General features: G+C 35.6%; 1 protein-coding gene across 4 annotated transcripts in view; it reads left to right on the top strand.

Moving 5' to 3' along the window:
• Positions 1 to 4,321: 4,321 nt before the first annotated feature.
• LOC145629120 (uncharacterized) overlaps positions 4,322 to 25,394 on the top strand; it is a 35,439-nt gene continuing 14,366 nt past the window's right edge. The window contains exons 1-9 of one of the 4 annotated variants that reach the window (XM_081681633.1): positions 4,322 to 4,472; positions 4,666 to 4,921; positions 5,023 to 5,097; positions 5,178 to 5,236; positions 5,345 to 5,480; positions 13,868 to 13,964; positions 14,063 to 14,129; positions 16,605 to 16,703; positions 22,399 to 22,488. In XM_081681633.1, coding sequence (XP_081537759.1) covers positions 4,669 to 4,921; positions 5,023 to 5,097; positions 5,178 to 5,236; positions 5,345 to 5,480; positions 13,868 to 13,964; positions 14,063 to 14,129; positions 16,605 to 16,703; positions 22,399 to 22,488 — 876 coding nt within the window. In that variant the 5' untranslated portion in view covers positions 4,322 to 4,472; positions 4,666 to 4,668. Of the gene's footprint in view, positions 4,504 to 4,646; positions 4,922 to 5,022; positions 5,098 to 5,177; positions 5,237 to 5,344; positions 5,481 to 13,867; positions 13,965 to 14,062; positions 14,130 to 16,604; positions 16,704 to 22,398; positions 22,489 to 25,394 lie in introns of all 4 variants that reach the window. The other 3 variants (XM_081681632.1, XM_081681631.1, XM_081681634.1) reach the window with 3 other exon arrangements.

Consider the following 25,394-nt stretch of genomic DNA (forward strand, 5'->3'; position numbering starts at 1 on the left):
CGACTGCCATCATGTACCTCTTGCAGGTGGACAAGGTGTACCAGCCTTCGCCGCCTTTAGCTGCCATCATGTACCTCTTGCAGGTGGACAAGGTGTACCAGCCTTCGTCGCCTTTAGCCGGCGCTCGGCTGAGATAGTGCATGCGAGCGAATGCCTCAAAGCTGGGCTCCACCTGCAGTATTTCACATGCGGCAACATACCCGATGATATTAATCCAGGAATTTGGGACAAGTTGCTAGATACCCAGTTGGTATCCGTCAAATATTCTCTCCACGACCGCATGGAGAGGGAAGCGCAGGCCAGCTTGGAGGACCGCCTCGTAGCAGCCGAATACTTGGTCCCTATAGCTGCCCAAGCTGGGCCAGGTTATTGTATCATCCTTGTTTGGCATAGACAAGGAAAAGCCATGGCCCATGACGGTCTTGCGCTTAAAATTGGCAAGGTCGGATGCCATAGAAGTCCGCTTGCTTAGCGAAACATGATGATAGTAGGAAGCACGTTTCAAGCGCCGAGAAGCACTCGGCTTGGCCCAACCTTCTCCCTTCTCCACTGACAAGGACTCCCTTGCAGTGCTTATCTTTGTTCTGGCCTCCTCTGAAGTAATGGAGGCATTCTCAGAAGATGATGAGGCCGAAACGTCATCTGAACTTTCATCATAGTTGGGGGACTACCGACTGGTGCCAGCAGGGTCCTCCCCCAATCTCTCTTCCGACGCCTGTTCTGAAGGCTCGGGTCTGAACTGGTTGTCGGCTTCCCACAGTATGGCATCACTGGGGGTGCCGCTTGAAGAAGGGGAAGAGTGATAGGTTGGAGTTGGGGGAGGGTCAGATGAAGGGCTTGGGGGTTGTCAAAGACTTCATTGACAGGAACCTTAATGGAGTCGTCAGAATAAATGGTCGACCCCTCCGAATGGTAATAAGAGCCATCCGAATAATAAATTCTTGTTGTTTTCTTCGTTCTAGCCATAGTGTCCTGCACAGACACAGAAACGGTCGGATTTCGGGAAGTTCGCAAAGCAGGATCACTGACCAAGCAGTCGGCACTGCTAGTTCTAGATTCAACCGTCCCCGGTGACCGACTGATCACTATCCTATGGCGTTCCGCGTGCGTTTTGGAAACCATTTTTCAAAAAACAAAGAAAAAGTGTAAAGTAAGAGAAAAGAACAGGCGGTTACCTTAGAAGAAGGTACCAGGAGACGCTTAGTTTGCTGGAATAGACGGACAAAAAGCCGAGTGTCGGATGCTTGAAAAGTTAAGTTTTTGAAAGTCTTTGAGAGTCTTTGAAAGTCAGAAGTCCAGGGATTCTCCAAAGATTCGCAAAGGTGTGAATCTACGCGGGGGGGGGGGGGGGTCAAACCTTTCTATTTATAGAGGGGGTAAAACCCTAATTTTTCCCTCCACAATAAAATTTGAATTCGGCCAGCCGGATCCCGACACTTGTCACAGGCGACATGTGGCAAGCGCGTGTCCCCTGTGAGGGGTAAATGATTTGGGTATTTTTATCTTACCAGCTGGCCCAATCCGAGCCAGCCACGTGGGAAGGGGCGCCACCTTGGACCTTCCAGATGGTGACACGTGGCAGGCAGATTTAGCCCCCTGGGAATGACGGTTTTCAAGGCCCAAATCCCAAGGGGCCCCTGCAAAAACGACGTGCCCTTTCCTAGGGCACCAAACCCTAGAAAGGACACACATTCCTAGGACCCTATAAATAGGGAACATTCCCCTCATTTAGGGGGAGGAGATCTTTTTTTACAACTTTTATGACATAACCTTGATTGAATACCAGTCATTGTCTGAACTGTCACTCTCAAGAAACAGTACACTTGAGCTTGGAATCCAAGCAGATAACCTCTTTTCCACACGTTTTCACTCCGAACCTATACTAACTTAATCTTCGGAGGTGGACCACCGACCATTCGGTGTTCCGTTGTTTTGCAGGTACAGGTGCCCCTTGCTGGATCCAGTCTTAGTGTTGTAACTCTCCCGAGGGACACAAAAAACCCCGAAACAGGGTTTTTTCAGTAACTCTATTTTCAGTCTAATGTTCGTATGTCTTTATTGAGACAATGCTTGCTATGTGCCACACATCTAGTAAATAGGATGCCACTAAGCTCAATTAATTTCAGCACCTCATATGAAATGCTTCATGGACAGAAGCCTGGATTGAACCACTTGAAAGTTTTTGGATGCCTTTGTTATGTGTCTACCTTGAAGGCTTAGATAAGCAAATTTTATCTCATAGCAATTCAGTGTATTTTTTTAGGGTATCCTCCTGACCAGAAGACATATAAGGTCATGGATTTGTCCACTAAGAGAATATTCGTCTCTAGAGATGTTCAATTCTTTGAGAAACACTTACCTTTTCTTAATCCATCCACTATAACGCCCAAATCCGTTTTTCTTCTCATACACACTCCTTTAGACTTTCATACATTTCTTGACCTACGTGAACATTTTGGTCTGCAACCTAAAAATCTCAATCGTTCTCCTATTTCTCACCCTGACAACATTACAAATGCATCTCTTTCCAACCTGATCACACTTATTCCCGTTGTTGCGGGGATCGAACACGGGTTCTCCCTATCAAGTGTACTTCCAATCACCACTACACCAACATCCAATTCATGGCTATATTCAATTATAATAAGTGTTGGAAACCTTTTGTTTTTGTTTTTAGGAAAAATTCACATAAATAATCCAAACTATGAGAGATCTTCTCATATTAATCCCAACTATGAGTTATTATTGTATAATCTAAACTTTAATGTGAGTCTTCTTTTATTACTCCATTTACTTGTTTAACCTATTATAACATGTTATTTATATTTTTTTAATATAATTGCTAGTTAATTTTATTTTTATTTTTATTTTTATTTTTTTTGAAAAAATTTGTTAGTTACTCTTACTGATTTTGCTCTTGCTGTATATCAATATTTTTATTTTCTATTTGTTGTGATGTACTACTTTTAAACAACTATTTGTGTTTTTTTTTTTTTTTTTTTACGCAACTTAATTTTGTTTATGAAAAAACATATTGGTTGTATTATGTAGCATATGATGAAATTAAGTTGATTAAGGAAAAATCAATCACGATTTTAATTAACAATCAAAATCATTGCCGCACAAAGTTGTTAAAAAAAAAAGTACCAAGTATCTTGTTTACTCTATGTCATCTTTTGAGAACAAAGTGTCACATATTGTCTCACTCACATTTTTATTTCTTCTAGGGGTGCATGGTTTTCCCTTACTAACTCTGTTTTTCGGAGATACTGATTCTACAAGCTCATCTTTCTCATATACTACATAGCACTCCACACATTTATCCCTCACAGCTATCTTACTCATCTCCCTGACTTCATCATCACTGTAAACCCTCCTTAATCCTTTTTCTAAGTCATCAACCCTCCTTAATCCTTTTTCTAAGCCATCAATCCTGGAAATTAGGTAGTAGATTGTCTCAATTTTTGATTCCCCACCACAACTTTTAGCAAACTCCTCTAGCCAAAACCAACATAATTGATCAGAGTCAAGTTCAAAGGTCCTACATTCACCCCTAAAATATTGCAATACCCCATTATCCTTCTTGAATGAACCACCACAGTACACCACATTTTCAAAGTTACCACAATGTCCATGTTCTACTCAATAATTGTCAAACCAAATTAAACAAAAAATAAAACTCAATTATATGGAAATTTAGGTAATAAACGAATCAAAGTAACTCGTAATCAACCAATACAAACCCTTGCAAATTAAAAATAAGATAAAATCAACCTTAAGCAACTTACAACTCTATTTCAACAAATAACTAAAAAAAAAAAAGGAAAAATTGAAAGTGCAAACTAAGCTTTAAAAAGCATAATTGTAGACCATGAAATTAAAAATTTGTTCTTCGTTGTGCGTGAAGAATGAACAAAAATTTGTGAAATGAAAGAACTTGATTTTTTTGGGGGGTTTTTTACATTGTACGGTGGGGTAGTGGGGCAAGTATAGGTTATTAATTGTTTTTGTTTTTACTTTTCTTTTCTTTTTTTTTTATTGTTTTTTTTTAATGTAAAAGTAAATCATTTTTGGAGGGAGTTGAGCACTACATCTTCTATTTACTTGCATAACCGGTAATCAGTCTTAATGGAGTAATAAAAGAAGACTCAAATTAAAGTTTAGATTATACAATAATAACTCATAGTTTGGACCTCTCATAGTTTGGATTATTTATGTGAATTTTTCCTTGTTTTTATTTATTTTTGGACAAGATGCTAGGAAGGTTTGCCACAGGCACAACAAATTGCGGCTTTACTCGTAGAGTTATTATGTTGCTGAAAGTGGATCAACTATATCATTTCCAAAGAAAAAAAAAAAAGTGAATTAAAAGGATATTGGAGCTTTTCACGTGCACCCCTCTCCGTCTCTTTCCTCCATTGAAGCGGCTATTCTCCGTTGAAGCTACTCTGAATTCTCCGTTGAAGCAGCTTGTGAGCTTTTCTCTACTCCATTGAAGCTCAAGTAAGATATATTTCTTTCTCATCGGTTATCAGTTTCACAATCTAGTGTTAATCATTGATTCAATTGAAATTAGGGTTCATCTATGGACTATGGCTGATTGATTATAGTTTGATTACTGAAATGCTATAATTACTGTGGTATAGCTTGTATTTGATATTTTAGGATATGGGGTGTTTTGCATCAACACCAAAGGAGGGCGGTGGGAATAGAAGACGGCCGAGCAATATTGGGGAAGTCTCGGTGTTCGTACCCGGACTTCGAATTCCTAAACCTGTAGATTTCTCTCAGTGCCTTGGTGATCATGTACCTAAAACTGTTGTCGATCGTTTGTCTGCTCTTAGAACCCAAATTGTTGTGATGGTTGGCCATGAAGCTCTTACAGTTACGAGATCAAGAAGAAAATCTGCTACCCAACACGGTTAGTTGATTGTTGGAATGGAAGTTACAATTTTTATGCTTTGTGGATTGCGAATTATAGTATTCTCACACTTTCAACATACAACCTTTGCTTGTATTCAGGAGGTTCGACTTTGGCTGATCTTCAGCAAGCCCTTGAAGATTATTTGCCAGTTCTTCTGGGTTTAGTTAAAGATGGTAAGCATCGTATCATTTTGTATGAATAATTATGCTTGATTTAGACGTATTCAACTTTTGCCATTTCATTATTTTCTCAGGAAGTCCTTTACAACACAAGATACAGTTTGCTTGGGTTAATCAGGAGGATGTTGCCGAGGTTGAGTTTCATTATCCATTTATGTTATAGTTTTAATTTTTTTTCGTTAGCATATGGTATGCTTTTATTAGGAAGTTTAGCAATTAATTCCTGTTTTCCAATTTTCAGGAAACTGCCATGTCTAATGCTTGGTATGAGGTATCGTCTGTCCTACATTTGATGGCTATGCTATCATTATCACAAGCCAACCTATTACTTCTTCCCAGAATATCTGCTGATGGCTATCAGCCAAAGGTTTCAGATGGTAGGCATAGATTTCATGTTTCAGTTTATGAAGTAGACTGCCATATCACTTTTAACTATTTGTGTTATAGTATGTTTCAAGATATTGGGCTGGTGATATTATAGTTATCAATTCCTTTGCCCTCCTGATGGTAATTTAAGTTGCTGCTTCCTTGTTCGAGTAATTGATGTTTCGAAGCAGAGGTGAATATTTACACTGGCCAAAAATATTGAGGTCAATAGTTAGTGTAAGAAAATGTAATTCTCATTTATTATGTACTACAAACAGGTTACAAAACGATGGGGCAGTGGCCAGGTAGGCAAACCCAGATTCCTAAGTTCATAGTAGTTAGAACAATGGTGGACATGGTCTCTCTTGATGGTAAGATTTGTGAGGAAAGAACGATTTCCTTTTATTTTCCTATTTGAAAGGGGAGATATCCAAATGCCAAGTCTAGGAGATGTAAAGATCATTTTGAGATTTAAAGAAAAAAAAGAAATTCAAGAAGATTTTTGTAGTGGTTTTGTGGAACCTATAGGAAAATTTTGACATTCTAGTATACAAGTTGTGGATTCCAAAACCCTTGTTAGTCTTATTTAAACTATGTTTGAGTAGCTACTAGAGAAGGAAAAAAGATGGTACAACAGCATAGAGAAAAAGAAAGGGAGATGAGGGGAAGGAAATTGAGCTTGCATTCTCCTTTAAATCTTTTGAACATTTGAAGGTTTTGTTAACTAATCGTTTTATTCTTTTCTCTTCCCTTTAACCCTCCTTTCTCTCCACTCGTATCCAATTAACGGATGATAAATCTCACTTTCTCTTCCCTTCTTTTTTCTCCATACTACACTATTTAAATGCACGGTTATGGCATCCTTTATGTTGTGATTATGGAGAGGTGGTGTGATGCATATCTAGAGAATATGTAGAAGAGCCATTAAAACTATATCTTTTGTTAATAATATATCCTTTTGGTGGTTATTATAGATCAGTGTTACAAGGTTCGCGGTACGTAGCCACGAATCGCGAACTAAGTCGCGCGTATCGGAACGCGGAACAAACGCGACTTGAGTCGCTGCGGTTCGCGATCTGGATCGCTGAAGGAGGCCACTCTAGTAGCAACTAGGGGTTCAATGGTTTTTTCCGATATTTCCTATGCATTTCTGTCTTCTGATTTTATACTTATCTTAGTAGTTTTTTCTCTCTCCTCTCTCCTCTTTTACACGGTAGTACTATTAAGTCGGTAAAGTAAGTCTATAGTGATGTTTTTATTTATATCTATTATTTATTTATTTATACTACTTAGTGTGGCAGCTACGGTTATATTCCAAGTGGGCTTAAATCTTTGGGCTTTTTATTATATATATATACTACCTCCTGTTCATTTTACTTGCAATAAAGGATAACTTTACGCAAACCTAGGCAAAACTTTTAAGGGGCTTTAAGCATGTGAAGATTAAGTAATTAAGGGAGTAAAATAGGAGTGAAACCATGTAGGGTCTTTTTTTATTAAAGTAAAAGTAGTGAGAAAAATTGGTGAGGTGGACTTTTCCCACCCAAATTATTTTGACTTTTCACATGGGTGGGAATTCCCTCCCTTTTTTTCAGCCAAATTGAGGAGGAGTCCCCTTTTTTTTTGCTTTCCCACGAAATTCCCTCCCAAAATTTCAAGGCAATTTAAAAAAACATAATCCAAACACCCCAAAACCTGAACTTCATACCATTCAAATCAAATCCCCTTATAAAAAGAGGAGTTTCCTAACCACATTACTGTTTGTTTATCAACCAAAAGAGAGATCAGGGAGGGGTTGGAGGGGGGGTTTAAGGTGAATTATTTAGTTTTTACAAAACGCATTCCCTACAAATTACACAAACCTACAATTAGTTTTAAATTAGCCTAAATTCAAAGTGCTAAGTTAATCAAAAGCAGCATACATGTTGAGTTCTTCTAGGCTCCATTGAAGACCATCCAAAAAATTCTAACCGCCACTTCATCACCTTCGGACAGCCTGAAAAAAAAGGTAAGGGACTCACGGCAGAGTTCTACATAGAACTTCTTTTTTTAATGAAAATCAACTGTACAATGAGGAGCAAACAATGGCAACATGGCAGCAGATGAAGCCTATTTTGATCAAGAATCTGATGAAGACAATAGCAACTCAGAAGAAGAAGCTGGTTATGATGCAGATGATGATGGTGAACAACATGGTCCACTACATATGTATGACAAACAAAGAAGAGAAATGACAATGGAAGAAAAGCGCCAATGAGGAGATTATGCTCAATATGGAGGGGGACTCTTTGCCTAGAGGTTTTTTTATCCATTTTAGCCGGAAAGCATCATGTGCATATATCAACAACAACAAGATGGTTTCAAGTAATTAAGCAACACATGTTAGAAGGTAATGCCGTAGATGTTAGGACCAAAAAATTAAGTACTGTTAGCAGAAAACAAAAAGAGTACACTAATGAATTTTTAACATCTGTGCCTTTGTACAAGAGACAAACTGAAAGAGGATATGCTGCAGCACTTCATGTTTTTAAGTCTGCTATTCATAGGTTAAGGAAACGGGGTAGAGTAAGAACACACACAAGCACAAACAAACCAACACTCACTGACAATCATAAAATAGCAAGACTGAAATGGGTTCTTAGTCACATTACCCCAATTCTTGCTAAAGGGGACCCTTCATTTGAAGACATGCAACAATGGATACACATAGATGAGAAGTGGTTTTTTATAAACCCAGAAACATGGACATTCTATCTTCTTCCAACAGAAGACAATCCATACAGAGCACAACTCTTACATGATGGGAAGTATGGTCTATTCCCTTTTGTGAAGGTTTAAGGTGAAGACTATGTTTATGGGCATGATAGGGAAACCATTGTATGATGCAAACAAACAACTCTTACATGATGGGAAGTATGGTCTATTCCCTTTTGTGAAGTATGAAGAAGCAAAGAAAAAGAGTAAAAACAGAGACAAGGGAACCATAAAGGCTAAGGTAGTCCAGAATATAAACAAAGAAGCAATAAGGGACATGCTACTTAATCATGTGTTGCCCACAATACATGCACAATGGCCCCCACAGCTGCGAAGGACATAACTATTCAATGGGACAATGCTAGGCCTCACCAAATACCACAAGATCCAGAGTTTCAAGCAGCATGTCAATCATATGGATTCAACATACAGTTTGTTTTTCAACCAGCTCAATCACCAGACATGAATGTTCTAGACTTAGGACTCTCCAATGTCATTCAATCACTGCAGTATCAGTCATTCCCTCATAATTTAGATGATCTTATTAAAGAAGTTGAAATAGCATTCAAAGGATTTGATCCAGAGTTGAACAAATACAGTTGGATTACACTTCAGTCGAAACAACTACACACCACCACACATGGAAAAAAGAAGTCTAGACAGGCAAGGTATTCTACCAGATTTGCTAGAGGTAGACAAGGAACTAATTGCAAAAGTTGTTAACTATCTTGATTCAATCACAATCCCTGGTGCAAATGAATTCCAAATGAAAGTTGATGCAGATCGAAGAATACAAGGAAACAAACTCATACCAGCTAAGGCAAAGACTACCACACATAACCAGTACAATCTTAACATGTTTTTTGTTGTTTTTGTTGGTATTGGTTAGGTGTATTTTGGTACATAATTAAGTTACACATTCTTAGGCAGTCTTGTATGCAGCTTAAGTTTGGTTTTGTAAAAATCACAACCTTTTGTCATTAATGCAAACAAAACCTTTTTCGGGTACTAATCATCCATAAAGGGTTACAGTTATCTTTCAAAGGCATCAATGAGTTATGGTACCTCAATGGAAACCTCAAACACAGGTAACTAGAGCAGCCATGACACTCAAATAGCTATATAGCTATCAGATGAGTCCCTTCATCATTTGGATGAGATTCAATTTGATGCAAGTTGTTGGGGGGGGGGGGTGGGACTCAATGCATCACACAAAGGGGACTCATCAACAAAATCAAACCAGCATTCCACCAACACAACAACACAACTAATATTCATATCCAAACAACAATTCATACCCAAACAACCAACAATTCATACCCAAACAACAAATCCAAACATAACATAACAGGGGACTCATCAATTCATACCCAAACAACGAACACAAACAGAAATAGCATAACAAAAAACAGGGGTCTCATCAATAGCATAATTAACCACAAATTGGAACAAAAGAAGAAGATTAGGGTATTAGAAATTATGCCCCCAATTAGTATGGGGGAAGGGACTACCGGGGGGTAGTAGATCTGCAGCCTCCACCAGTACGTCATCTTCGCTAGGCCCTGACGTACTCCCACCCATCATGGGATGGGAAGCAGGTGGCTCAAGGACTTCTCCAGCAGTCAGCTCCGGGAACCAAGAAGACCCAGTTTCAGAATTGGTGTCCGGTGGTGGCGAAGCAGCAGCCACCACTATGGCTGTGAGGTGGCGGAACAGGCCTTTTAGACCCAGAACTCTTTGTGGGCTTCTCATCCTCGTCGCTTGATTCAGCAAGCTTCGCTTCTAGAATCTTTCTACGAGCAATTACTGAAGCACGACGGAGTGGCTTCATCATACCAAAACCACGACGAGGTATATACGTAGTAACGCCTGGTTTAGGTGGGGATCGTGTGGATCCTGAAGAAAGGGACTCATGGCTTACCAGATCGTAGAAGACATTTTAAGGGTGAATTAAGGTGAATCGTAGTCAAAAACCTAGAAAATGAAGAGAGAGAAAGAGGAAAAAACCCACAATTCTTGAGGAGAAAGAGGAGGCGAAGAGGAGAGAGAGTAAGAGTGTAAGAGAGTGAGAGATTTAAAGAGGTAGGGTTTGGGGGAGGGGGGGTGGGATTTCTGAAAAATTTTCTAGAATTTAATTCTCTTAACCATTTTCATTCTGAATTGAATGCAGATTCAATGAAGGTGGTTGGGAGATGAAGGAATTTAAAGGGGAAGGGGTAAATTTGGTGGGAATAGTTAGGTTAATTAAGTAAAACATAAAACTAAGGATTCGTTTGGCATTGCTGTGGTTTTCTGTTTTTTGGTTTTTTGGTTTTTTGTTGTATAAAAGTATAGGATATATGTCACATAATGAATCAAAAATTATTTAAACTTATTAAAATCATAATAATTTTGAAAACTGACAACAAAAAAGTGGAAACACCTTTTTCTTGTTTCCTGTTTTTTGTTTTTTGAATTTAAAAAAAATGGAAAACTAAAAACAAAAATGATGCCAAACAAACCCTAAGCAAATGAAATTAGGAGTGTTAATAAGATAGATTAGAAAAAAAGTAAGGGCATATATGTCATTTTACAGCCCAAAAGTTACCAAATAAGGAAAAAAAATTTGTTGCAAGTAATTTAAACCACCCCAAAATGAAAATTGTTGCAAGTAAAATGAACCGGAGGTAGTATATATTATATATACATATATTATGCTATGTTACTCGGACTCGGGTACCCATGTCCGACACGGGTATGTGTCCAAGTGTCCGACTCGGCTATTTTGTGAAAAAATTCTATGATTTTGAACTAAAATGAAGTGTCCGAGTGTCATACCCATGTCCAAGTGTCAGAGGGTCCGACACGGGTACTTGAGGTAAAACAAAGAGTCCGAGTAACATTGATATTATGTACTCTATTTTCTTAACCAACCCACATAAATTCAAGCTAGGATACAACTACGGTTTATATTATTTTCCAAATCAAATTCTTATTAATAAAAATCACCCATATATTTTATTATTTTATTTATTTCGTACCCAATTGTACCGGGTTCATCATGGGTAGCGTACCGCGTATCCATTTCCGTACCACGTTTCGAATCGAATCGCGTACCTTGTAACATTGTTATAGATAATATTTAGTAGTTATCTATCTTATATTATGATAGATTTAGTTTTAAAATTAGTTTATCTTTTGTTTTTAGAAAGTTCCATAGTTTGTTTTTCCTATATAAAGGGCTTTAGGTTATAACATTTTCAATAGAGATTTGAGTTTTGATTATCATATGAAAAACATAAGCTTAGCATGTGTTTATGATTGGTTAAACATTGCCATTGTGCTAAACTTTGATTCTTAAACCGAGCCTTCAAGTATCGCCTCTCAACCGAATTCTATCATTTTGTCACAAAAAATTCTTTAACTCGTTTTTCCTCATGAAAAACGAATACATACAACCATAATCGTATAATAAATTTATTAAAATCCAAGGAATGTTTGAAGATTGAGTCTTTTATTCAAGAAACTCAAAATAGCTGTGTAAAAACAATCATGGTGGTCTTGTGTATAATTGCAATCATGGTTATCACTTTTCACTACTTCATTTTTTACTACTCAAATCTAAATACTGAAATTGGAAACATATACCAAGGCAAATGTTCATGAACCAATGACTACCAATGCCCAAGATCTTTCCAATAAGTACAGTTAGCTGGATTTTTCTTAGAATTTTATTATGGCAATGGCTTTGCCACTCGCTAATATTGTGTTTTGGTCACAATCTAGGGAATGGTTATGTTGTCGTGGGAACGAAAATGATGTGTTGATTGTAGATTGGCTATGTTTCGACACTTCATTTCACTTGAAGTACTTGTGTTGGACCCTTGACACTTGGACATGAGTATGATAAGGATCCTTCATCTAAGACAAAAGCCGTGAAGGAGGTTTTTTTTTTTGAAATTGCTGAGTGAGACCCTTAAATTTTATTGGGATATGGTTATTCGAGTCCAAGTAACATAGTGTTCATTGTGAATTGGCTTTGTTTCAACTCTTCATTTCTTCTCAAGTACTCGTGTTGGTCCCTTGTAACCTGGACATGAGTAGGATACTTGACACTTCATTTAAGACAACAATCCAGAAAGTGTTTTTTTATGAAATTGCTGAATCGAAAACTTAAATTTGTATCAAAGATATGGGTATTCGAGTCCAAGTAACATAGTGGATTGGCTATGTTTCGACTTTTCATTTCACCTCACGTACTTATGTTAGACCCTTGACACTTGGGCATGAGTAGGATACTTGGACATTCTATTATAGACAAAAACTGGGAAAGTGTTTATCATGAAGTTGCTCACACTTAAGTACGTATCATGGTTATTCGAGTCCGAGTAACATAAGGACCGGGGCACGGTGGCTGTGATACGAATATGTTATTATAGTATTTTTGTGTGTGTAATTTAAATCAAGTGTATTGAAATATACTTTGTTTTTTTAATTGAAACACTTTTACTTGTGTATTATTCATATACTCCACATCGATCAGCTTTACTAATTTATAGTTAAGGAAAAATATGCTCTGATGGGATCTTCTTGGATTTGCCTTGATTATAATTTCATAAAATTCAATTTTTTCTAAATTTAAAATATTGATTATTAGAGGTATTGTCCAATCACATAATGTCCGGGCAAATGTGAATTGAGAAGTGTTGCAAGTAAATAAAAACAAAGGAAGTATATTGATTAGGTGTTTCATTAAAAGTTGTAAGACTTGTAAGAGTTGTAACCAAAGATATATGATCTACATTTACATTTCAAAATTTTAAAATATATAGTTAAATTATCGCCAAAATAATATGAGGATATGGAAAAAGAAACAATGGAGTCGGGAAGTCGAATGTCAAAAAGAATATAAAAAAGTTTTTCTCTTCTTTCATTTCGTTCTTTATTGATTCTGTTTTGGGCGTTCCACTTATTCTTTATGTTTTCTAATATCAACTTTCAAAATATTTAATTATGTCTATATTTTATAAAAAATATGTGCCCGTCATTATACTCGTTGAAATCAATGTTTAATTTTTTTTTTTATTAATAATTCATCCAGTTGTTGCATCTCTCCCGGCTCCTCTTTAATTAAAGTAATCATTAACGTATAATCTATCAATTTATAATAAAAAAAGAAAGTATTTCTAATTATTCGTTAATTTGTGTGCACGACACCAAACGTAATGAATAAAAAGGAATACATGGAGTAGAAGTGTGAAAGGATCAGATTCTTATAACAAAACCCACTACTTGATATTTTCCTTTCCAAACCATAAGACTATGGTCGGAAAGTCAAAAGTGAAAAACAGATAATAAGAGTTAGAGCTAGTACATTAAATGCTTGGTACTAATACTCATTTAGTTTTGTATTGAATGCTTTACTTTATAATTGTTGGGAACTTCACAACAATCTCAGGGCATCTAAAATAGATAATTTGACTATTAAACTTGGGAGGTACACAGGGTGTACTACTCTTATGTGGAATCTTAGTTATGTGCAACAATATAATTTTTAAATCTTGCATGTTTATTTATCATTAATTGGATATTCTTACATGTATTTGAGACCTCAATAGGTTTTTTTTCATCATTGTTCATTAGTATTGTTGTCCTATTCATACAGAAAGCAGGCGTGCTTCTGTTGATATCTTCTTGAAGGCAGCTGGATACCTTGATTGTGCTGTGCGCCATGTTTTTCCGCAGCTTTCAGCTGAAATGAGGTTTGGAATCGCATACTTTTTAATCATGGTCTCTAAGTTCTAATTGTAATGAAGGGTAGGTTTTGTCACAATGCTCACTATCTATCATCCTTGATTAGGAGAAATTTACCAGTAGACCTAGCTGAAGGAGTTATACGGGCTCTGTCCTTGCAGGCATTGGGCCAGGTAGTTGTATCTTCTAATTTATTTACTTCATGTGCATAATAATTTACACCCTCATCCCAGAAAGAGCATTGCTTTCTTTTTTTCTACACCTTCAAATATGTAATCTATTTTTTCATTGAGTTGACTACTCGATACTTGTGAAGGCTTTTCTAACATAAATGCTAGTTAGAAGAGGGACAACTATGGTTTTATGTGTGTGTTGCAACTATTGCAAGTATAGGCTGAAACTCCTACATACACATAAAGATACGCAAACACATCTTTGTTTTTACACTTCCTCTCTCTTGGATACATATTATGCAAATTTCTATTGCAAGTATACACAGACACTCCTACATACACATATAAAGATACACAAACACATCTTTGTGTTCACACTTCCTCTCTCATGGATATATAGTATACAAATTTTTGTAGTAAAAATACATCTTACATAAATGAAAGAGAATTCTCTAAAAATAATTGTCTCTTTGAGTTGATTTGATCCTTTTATTAGCATCTTTCAACCGTTATGCATTAGATAATTCTTGTCTATAAAATTTGATGGGCGGGAATATCAGGTAAATGACTAGAAAGATGATATTAGATTGAAATTTTGTAAATCTGACTTTTCACCATTTATCGTTGATATGCTTTTTGATCATCATAATCTATATTATTTGGCTGTTGAATAGTATGACTATGCTGTTGAAATTGAATACATAGGGAATGTGTAATGAACCGACTTAAGGAAAGGGTATTATGGGTAGTTTTGTATGTTTGTAACCATCAACTGTAGTACATAAGAAAATATGCTATGAACCTAGAGATGCCAACTGTGCACATGAGATAAAAGCAAAGTCTAGAATCATCCTAGTGATACAGAATGTAAATATTAAAATGGAAGAGAGGTATTGAGAAGGTAGGCAGAAATTTGTATTGAAGGAAAACCTTAGAGAGTTATGGCTTTTGAGAGTAATAGCTTAAAGGTATTATACCTATTATTTTGTAACCTTTTTGCCATTGTCAATCAGTATGTAAGCTTCCATCTTTTTATTTCTTCCTATTCAATTATAAAAAAAAAAAAAAAAAAAATTCAGATTATTTGTCTATTACATATTAAGGCTTTGATTGATTATCTGATTGGTATAAAAGTCATGCAATATTAATTTTATTTACTCTGTGTTGCAAATTTTCTATAATAGCATACAAAGAAAACTATATGGGGGACTAAAGTGGGAGAATTATAATATAAAGAGGGGGGGGGGTATACTTAGTTGTTAATGGGGAAGATATTAATAAAGTAGTAGCGCAAGTGAAGATGGTGGGAGATAGAGATTATTATTTTGTAGTTCAAGTAGGGTTGGGGTCATTGGGAGAGAGAAATAATAAGGTTATTTTGATTTTTACAAAAAAAAAAAAAAAAACCGATATTGGCTTTTACTACCTACTTTTTTTTTTTATTTTTATTTTACTACCACAAAAAGCCGACCCCACTTATGGGAATAAGGCTTTGATTGATTGATTGATTTACTACCACAAAAATCTAAAAATTGGTTTTCACCACCGCCCATGAAATCTGTTAAATGTAACGCTGTAATTTTGTTTTTCAATTTTTGTGCCAAACTCATTTTGGCCTTGTAGGGTCCGATTTAAGGTCCAAATTGACAAAAAAATTATCAAAAATGCGTCTTTTTTTTTTTTTTTTTTTTTTGCGTGAAACATGCAAAATAAGGCACTTCTTATAGTTTTTTTGTCAATTTGGACATCAAGTCTACCCTTTTGGGCTAAAATGAACCCCAAAACCTCAAGAAACCATGTTTTTGACATGAAAATCAAATAAATTTTTTAATTCCATTAGATTTAATGGAAGAAATTTTTTTTTGGTTTTTTTGTGGTGTTATTATAAAATTAAAAAGAAAAGATTAGGTGGGAAAAGCCAATATCGGGTAATTTTTAGGTGGTAAAAAAATTCCAAATACTAATATATTAGTTGAGCTTTACAAAACAAAGAAGTGCTACAATTAATTAAAAATGGATGAGAAAAGCAAGTGTTGCAATCAATTATTTCAATTGAAGTGCTAGTCATATATGGTTTGATGTAGGATGCCTAGACTAGTTAGACCTAAGAGGTACTTTCTTGACAACCTTGTTGATATAGGATATTAAAAGGGGGAAGTGGGGTTTATATAGATTGAATCTCTTATTGGATTGTCCTAATGAAGAACTAAGGTGTTTTTATTCAATAATTATTTGTTTTGTAAAGAAATGCAAGTTAGTTTTAGTTGGTGCACATGGGTGCACAATGCTTGCACCTTGTCAGAATAACAATGCGTGATCTTTTATTTTGAACTACATGTTTAATACACAAAATTGTAGAGTTATGCTAGACATTGGAGTCTTATAGATCAAAGAGGAGCAATTTTATCCTTTATTTTTTATTTTATTTTTATTTTATTTTTTTTATATATGAATTTAAGTTAATGATGAATTCAGGGTGTAGATATCCAACTGGGAATGGCAATTGATAGCGCCAAAGCTACACTTGCTGTTAAGAGAAGGCTTGCATGTGAAATGGTGAAATACTGGCAACAGGTATGTGAATCACCTTCCTACAAGGGATGAAATGATGAGCAGCCCATGTTTTGAGGAGTGATATGTAGCGATATTAAAAGAGTGACCCATGTGATAAAAAGAGAGAGGAACCACATAGAAGGAAATGTTGTAATGAATTTGAAACTTCTAATCATGTAATGTTAATATAGAGGAAGTGATTTAAATATCTCTTCGTAAGACTTTAATGTTTAACCGTTATAGCTTTTTTTATTTTTATTTTATTTTTATATTAAGTAGACTTAACTAAAGCTTACTTTCTGAATTTCTTAAAGTTCTTCCCACTTTCAATTTCCATCCGTTTCATGAAGTTCTACCTACTTTCAATTTATTATTTAGAATTTTCCTTTCTACCCTCTTTTCCCCCACTTTTTCCCCACTTTTTGGATACAATTTATTTTTAGAACCTCAATCTCCTTCCCTAGAAGGCAAAAAAGGACCCACTTTCAAACTCTCTCACGTCCTTTTTTTGAACTTAAGGAATGGAGGAAGATAAACTTTACTCTCTCCATCCCCTATTGATAGTCCCGTATGGGCATTTTTCACGGGAATTAATAAACACAAATAAGAATAGTAAAAGTACATTGAAAAAGTAAATTGACATAGGGTATGCAAAAAAGTTCAGAGAGAAGGTAATAAAAGTACATGGGAAAACAAATTTACATGGGAAAGTTAAATTTGCACAAATATTGTTGTAAATTGGAGGGAATTTTGGTAAAGTTTAATATTAATGGTTGTTGGAAAAAACAAATGGGGTGAACATTTTGGGACTAAAATTTGCCCATAAGGGACTATCATTTGGGACAGAGGGAGTATGAGTAGTATGCCTTATGCCTTAAGATAATCAATAATAGGTTTTACCTCATAAATCAATATAATGGTTGGTACTCCATCCTATATAACCCTCATTTCATCCAAATTCTAGTGCATTAACAAAATCCTTTATTTTATTGTGGCAGGGTCCATCCAATAACTTTTTTTAATTACTTATAAATCACTAATACCCCTCTAACCTCATTATATTTTCTCACTTTCTCTACAACAATCAACAATTTCTCTTACATTCCTTGTTTTTATTCAGCAATGAAGCAATCAACACTACTCAAGAAAAGCTAGCTAGATTAAGCATAATTAGAATAGTTAAACATGTTTTTGATTTTTTTTTCAATTAAGTAAAACTAGAGATTAACTAAAGAATAAACTACTGTAAGTAAAAAGAGAAGATTGATAGTATATAATAACTTTACAAAGTTTCATAACTTAAAAAATCAAAGTTTTGCAAAGCTGGTTATGTACACCTAAAACCTCACCCAAATAATTATCTTTATACTAAGGGCATGTTCAATACCTCTTTTAGTTCTAAGTTTAAATACTCTTTAATAATCTCAACTATTGTCGATTTACCAACAATAATCCCATCTAAGGTTTATTTTTAATAATCCAAACTATTACGTCAGTTTGCCTCCAACACACTTGAAAACCGGTTATCTACTATAAACCTTTTTTTTTTAATTAAATTTTAAAAGCCACATGTCAGCACATGATCGGCTTAGTATTAAAAAAATAAAAAAAAAGAATAAAAAACAAATTAACAAAAACCATCCAGCCACCCCCTTCTCCCTTCACCCACCATGAAACCCTAGGCCAACCAACAACCACCCCAAAACCACCGGTCAACGGGCCCTCCCAACCCCTAATCACCTTCGCATACTTTATTGCCAGCGACTATGTTCACTGGACTCGGCTAAAATCCCAAAGTGTTCGTGTAGACACGACGCGGACACTGTCAGATTCGGCTATTTGCACTCGGACACTTCAGAGCAGGGGTTGTGTGCGAAATTTTGTTTGACTCCATTGAAACCAGAGAGTGAAAAGGAAAGAGGAGGAGAGAGAGAAAGGCAGGAAGAGGAAATGAGTGGGGCCGTCAGAAAGGTGGGGGGTAGGGTAATGGGTATATGACAAATGTCATTTTCAATACCACTTGTTTTGCTTTTGACTTTTTGACTACTAACTTTAACCAAAATTACTTTTATGTGTTACATTACCCAATATTTACAGCAGTAAACAATTCATTTTAGAGAAAGTACTAGAATAATTATAACAAGAAATAGTAATCATATAATTTATATTACAAGAATATGATAAAAAAATTTAATTTTTAAAATTTATGAGTATTAAAACATTTTGTAATGTAAATTTTTTTTTTGCAAAAAATAGAAGTGCCCGTCTCCGCACCCATGTCCAAATATAGGACAAAGTCCCCGTGTCCTAAAATTTTGGAAATTGACGAATCGGACACTTGGACACGTGTCACACGTACTGGAGTCCATGTAACATAGGCCAACGACGACCTTCCCAACCCCTAAAACCACCAACTACGATCCAACCCACACCTAATCGCTCTTGGCGCCGCAACAACAACTACAACATTGACACATTGACGTCAACAAATAAGCTGCCACCAACAATTCAACCACCATGAAACTACAATTGACCTCCAACAATTGGCACAGGGGAGGTTAGGGAGTTTTGCTAGCGTGCGGATCTAGCTGGAGAAGGAGATAAGGAGGGAGGTTTAGGTGGTTTCACGAGTGAAGCTAAGCGGATTAGGAGGGAGGTTGGGGTGGTTTCGCAATCGGGCAAACAAGTGGGAGGTTGGGGTGGTTTCGCGGATGGCCGGAGGTTAATTTAAGGCAATTTCGGTGGTGGGGGGAAGGGAGTGGGCAGTTTCGGGGCTGGGGTTGTTTTTGGTGGAGTGGTAGGGGAGGTTTACGACGAGGTGATGGCAGAATCCGGCTGGGCTAGGGTGATGGGTGGGGCTGTTAGGGAGGAGAGGGTTTTTCTTTTTATTTTTTCAGTTTTATAATAATTATTTTTTATTTTTTAATTTTTTTTTGAACCACTCTCGTGATACAACATGTCAAAGCAATCTGCTATATTAGGTTGATGACCGGCTGGGTCTATTCTAGGAAAACTGGGTGCATAGTTAGGATTATTAAAAAATAAACCTTAGTTGAGATTATTGTAGATAAAGGGCAGCCCTCACCCCGGAGGGGGACAGGGATATTAATGAGAGCTATAAATTGTGTTAATATAAGCTACAGGAACTTATAAGTCTTATTATAGTTTTATGGTCCCCTTACACCATTCCCCTCCTAAAGTCGTGGAATGTTGCGGGGGCGGTTTTAGCATCATAAAAAAGAAGAAGAAGATAAAGATGTGAATATATATGGTTTAAAGCCCCTAAAGCAAGTACTTCCTTTCCATTGTTACCCCTAAGCATACTATTAAAAATAGGTCAAGTCAACTTACTAATTGCAAACATCGTAGCTGGTCATTGAAACTTGCCGAGATGCTCCTGCCGTACTAACTCATGAGGGCTTATCGCAAGCTTGGTGTAGGTTCGACCTACCTGTGTTAAGGCATGCTAAGGCATAAAGGGAGCCCATTTTCAAACAACCTTGGGGTCGATTTCGACCCTTATCTCAGTTAAGACAAGACGGCAATGACTGTCCTCGGTCTGGATACCACCTCATGAGCAATCGGTGTTCTAACGAGGACGAGAAAAGACTCAAGACGGGAAGTGGTGAACCCCTACCAGCTTGAGACACCTTCTCGCGCTATACCTATACTTTACTTGACGGTGGCTCCATACGGTATCAAAAAATTCTCATAGCCGTTGAAGTCAGAAAGTTTAAGTTGAAGGTGGATTTTTTTATTTGAGACATCAAGGTTTTGAGAGAGATGGAAGGCGCGGTGGGGAATCCCCCCCGTGACCCCCCCTTATTAAGCGGACCGTTTCCCCCTAACCCCCTCGGGGGGAGCTTTCCGGCCGGATTCTCTTTATTTGAATAATCCCGGTCGGTATTCGTTCGTTCGCTTCCTACTCCTGAGTTCCCCCTCGAGCTGCGCTTGTTCGAAAGCAAGACAATAGTTGGGATTATTAAAGTGTATTTTTCCTATTTTTTAAACTAATTTGAAATGGATACTATTATATGTATTTTATTTTAACACATAAAGGAAGTTATTATACTACTCTCTCTCTCCCATATTACATGTAGAACTTTAATCGGACACATTTGCCAATGATCAATTCCACAGTACTGTACTACACACTTTAATTACATTCTTTTGTCCTTTAATAATTGCAAAAAATTGGGTTTTTACATTATATACTCAATATCATGTGGCAATTTATTATAATTTTTATGCAAGGAAAAATATAGTAAAGTGGAGTCTTGTTATATTTGTCTGGATTGTTCTTTCATAGTATTAGCTTTTTATTATTTTTAGTTGTAGATAATTGAAGATACTACCTCCGTTACAGGTTATGTGCAACGATTAGACATTTTCCCTCTCTGCTTTATGGCAAATCGTTGCACATAACCTGTAAACAGAGGTAGTATTAAAGGTTAAAGTAGTGCGTCGAGATGCGTGAAACTCCAATTGTTGCAATTAATTTGAGAACGGAGAAAGTATATATATACATTATTTTTTATTTTGAATATATACATTAAAATAAACCTCATTTCATCCAAAATTAATTTTTGCACTTTCCTTTTTAATCTAATTTGAATTAGGAAAGGTCCCACTATTATTTAATTCCTCTCACTTTGCATTATTAAGCGGTCACGATCTTTTACATTCAATATTTTACCTCCATTGAGTATTAGTTGCAACTTTGGGCATTATTGTGAGATTAAATATTTCAAAGTTGCAACTAATTCTTAACAAAGGCAGTAAAAATGTCCCACTATTTAATGTCATTTCTAATTTTTCATTAAATAATACCGCACTATCTCCTTTCACATTTACTTTTCTAATAATTTAACAATTGATAACCAAGCAACTTATCGTCTAAAATTATTTGCCATTATGAATGTCATAATAAATTTGGGATGGAGGGATTATTAATTTTAAAACAGGAAAATTTCAGTTTACATTTTACTTCTATGTAATTCATAAACTACTCTTCACATGTCCCCATTGACGTTATTTACATAAAGAATTTAACATGTCATAAATTTTTGGTTGTGTGAAATTGTTGGAGGTACAAGGTATCTCGTGAAAACTCCCTTCCTAAAACCAAGAATATATTTTTTTTCATGTGTGAACTCATTTAGCTAACATGAGCATTAACTTTCTATCAGGCATTCTTGAAGTTCAGCTAGTATAAAAAGAATTACTGGGACTTGCTCGATCTTTGCTTGCTAAGTAATCAAGCTTATTCATTGATGGCCTTCTGCTGATTTTTACCTACAAATATATTGAATTATGAGCTTGAATTATTTATTTAGTTTTTGTAACTTCCTTTGTTTTTTATTAGACGCATCACTTTCTAAAAATGGAAGTTTCAATTTAGATGCATCACTTTCCCTTTTAATTAATAAATTCTTTCTATCTCTCTCCTATCACATGGGCCCTCTTTATTTTTTCTCTCTACTCCAAAAATTGTCTAGGTATCAGCAATTATGTTACCCGTGATTATGATGCAACTAAATAAAAACAAAGGAAGTATTTTATTACAATCAAACTAACATTGCAGTGATTATGTTACCCGTGCCATTCGGATCATAATTTTAGTCTCTTTTGAACACGAGTAAATGGCAGTTTATATTTGTTTAAACAAATTCATTTAGTTTAACAGTTGCTTGTTCTATTGCTACGGTTTGTGCAGGCACAAGATAACATAATGAATTTGCCATTATCTAATGGATGGGGTGAAAAGCATCAACTCTTTGTTAAGTGGAAGTATGTTGAAGCTAAGGTATAAAATAAAGGTTCTTTTCTATATTTGTTGTTATTGTGATTTATCTTGCTATTTTGATGATTTCTCATAAATTTATGCAATTTCTACTTGCCGAAGTCCCTATTGTGGATTAAAGGAATGCCATATTTATCCGAAAGTAGCATATGTCTGATTGCCATATTTATCCTAGAATAGCATGTCTGATTGCCCATTGATTGATTGGGCCTTTACTGACACGATCTGATTGGCAACCCTTTAATTTTAATGTGATATTTTGAAGTGGTTGGTCAGGCATAGACTTCTTAGTCCATTCATATTCACGATGTTAAAGTTCCCCCTTATGCATTTTTCTAAATCACATTTACTTTATTTTAAATGTTTCTTAGGTCTTTAAAGATGCTTCTTGGGAACTCCTAGTGTTTTAGTTGCGTAAGGAATTTATATAGATAACCTTGCTAAGTTTCTTGTGTTGAGGTATCATAGTATAAAATGCTTCCACGGACCACGGCTCCACCCTAATTTAATGTTTCACTATAACTTGAAATATCAAGGATTTGATGTTTTGGCTCCGTCTAGTGCTAATCCAGCAAATGTATACTTAAGTTGGTGGCTATATGTATTCAAACTTGGCTCTTTTGTGTGCTGTGAAAGTCTTGCCCAACTCATTCTGTTGCTTATAATCCCCACCAGGCATGCTCACAGTCACATATCTATCTTAGTTGCATATCTTGTACCCTAACCTGCATTCTGGGCTCATGGATGCAAATAATGTGTCACACATTCTGACCATCTAAACAGTGGATATCAACACCTGATATAAACTTCTCTTCATGCACATTTTGTATTGGTAATATGTAGGGTTAATGGAAATGAATTTATATGCAATTATGTAAGGTAAGTACCATGCTTTCCTTTATCTTAAAGCATTTGTACTATTGCTTTAGTGGTGATATTAAATGGCAATACATTTATGACATTGCCTTAGTGATGGTATTAAATGGTAATGAAACATATACTTTAAAATTATTTGTGGTTGTAGTTCCATTGCCATAGGCATGGCTATGAGACTTCCTCATAGATTACTTTTAAATTCCTATCATTGTAATCTACAAAACATGCTCCGTATTTGCTTTGTGAAGATGTTTATTAATCTACCTACCCAAAATAATATGTGGTACTTTAATCAGAAACCTTTCATATGACCTGGCTTAAGGTTGACACCACTTTGAATTTTGTTTTTTAATTTTTTATTACCTGGCGTAATCTACCTAACCAAAACATGCTTTCCTTCATCTAAAAATATATGAATTGTGTTGCTGCTGTTTTTCTGGGGAAAACTCGATTTTCCTAGTTGCTATTTTGCTGCTGTTGCAGCTGAAATTGGAGGAGGGAAAGGGAGGGGGTGGGGTCGCCGGTGCCGGGGAAGCGTTTGGACACCGGCAGCCGGCACAGGGAGGGGGAAGGGTGGCTGATGGGGGGGGGAGGGGTGGTAGTGGCTGGCTTTTGTTTTTTCTTTTTTTTTTATTATAAATAAATTATATTATTAATTAATTAGATAATGTGTCCCACTTAACGGGTTAAGTGTTACCAAAATCTATATTTTGTAACTTTGATAGGTATCAAAATTAAAAAATATTTAGAAGGGTACCAAAAGTCAACAAGCCTCATTTCTGAGGTACCAAAAGTCAATTATTCCTAAAAAAAAAACTCAATTTACTACGTAACTCATGTGAGGCCTTCTTTTTTCCCCACTCATAAATTTCTCATTAGAGATACTATAAAAGACTATGTTACTCAGACTCTTCATTTACCTTAGATACACAAGTCTGATTCTTAACACTCGAACATGGGTAGGACACTTGGACGATTCACTTTAGACCGAAATCATTATTTATTTATTTTTCCCCCCCTCCAAAATAGCTAAATTAGACACATGGACAAGGTTAGATTTGGGTACCCGAGCTTAAGTAATATAAGTTTGGATAACTCTGATGAATATATATTTTTGACTCATATATAAATTAATAAGCTTTAACCTTAATTTTTTTTCCTCACTATGTTACTCGGACTCTTCAGTTGACTTCAAGTACCTATGTGCCATGTCGGACGTCGGTAGGACACTCAAGAACTTCATTTTAGTTCAAATCATGGAATATTTTTTTTGAAAATAGCCGAGTTGGACATTTGGGCATGTAACTCGTGTCGGACATGAGTACTTGTATCCAAGTAACATAACTTTCATAACAAATTCGACTAGCCTTAAAGTGACAGTACATGTGTTGTAGAAGATACCTCTGTCAAATTCCCCTTAAAGTGATGGTAAACATGTCATAAAAAAAGCTGAGGTCAAATCCAATCTTGTCTATCTTATAGACAATATGGCTGGAGCGGAATCGGCATATCGTCAATAGAGTTGCTTCTTCTCAGGATAGTTCATGGAACAAAACAGCTTTATTAGTGTGTAAATAGGTAGGTGAGTGTAAGATAAAGTAAAAAAGAGTGTAAAACGGTGGTGGGTGTAAGATAAAGTAAGCGAGAGATTATGTAAAGGTATATATATTTTGGGGTAAAAGGGTATAATGATAAAGTAACATGGAAAAAATGGATATATATATATATATATATATATATATATATATATATATATATATATATATATATATATATATATATATATATATATATATATATATATATATATATATATATATATATATATATATATATATATATATATATATATATAAACAAGTTGACCCAAAAAAAAAGTGGCAGTGTTAATTTGGTAATTAAAAATAACAGATATAGGAGTATAAATTTATGAGAAATAGAAAATAGAAGTAGGTTAACTTATGGAAATATTTTAAATTTTGAAGTTATAAAAAATATTTTACAATACTCTAGGGGGATTATTAGAACTTGGC

This window comes from Chenopodium album, chromosome 4, assembly GCF_948465745.1.
Source record: "Chenopodium album chromosome 4, dcCheAlbu1.1, whole genome shotgun sequence".
In the NCBI taxonomy this organism is placed as follows: Eukaryota; Viridiplantae; Streptophyta; class Magnoliopsida; order Caryophyllales; family Amaranthaceae; genus Chenopodium; species Chenopodium album.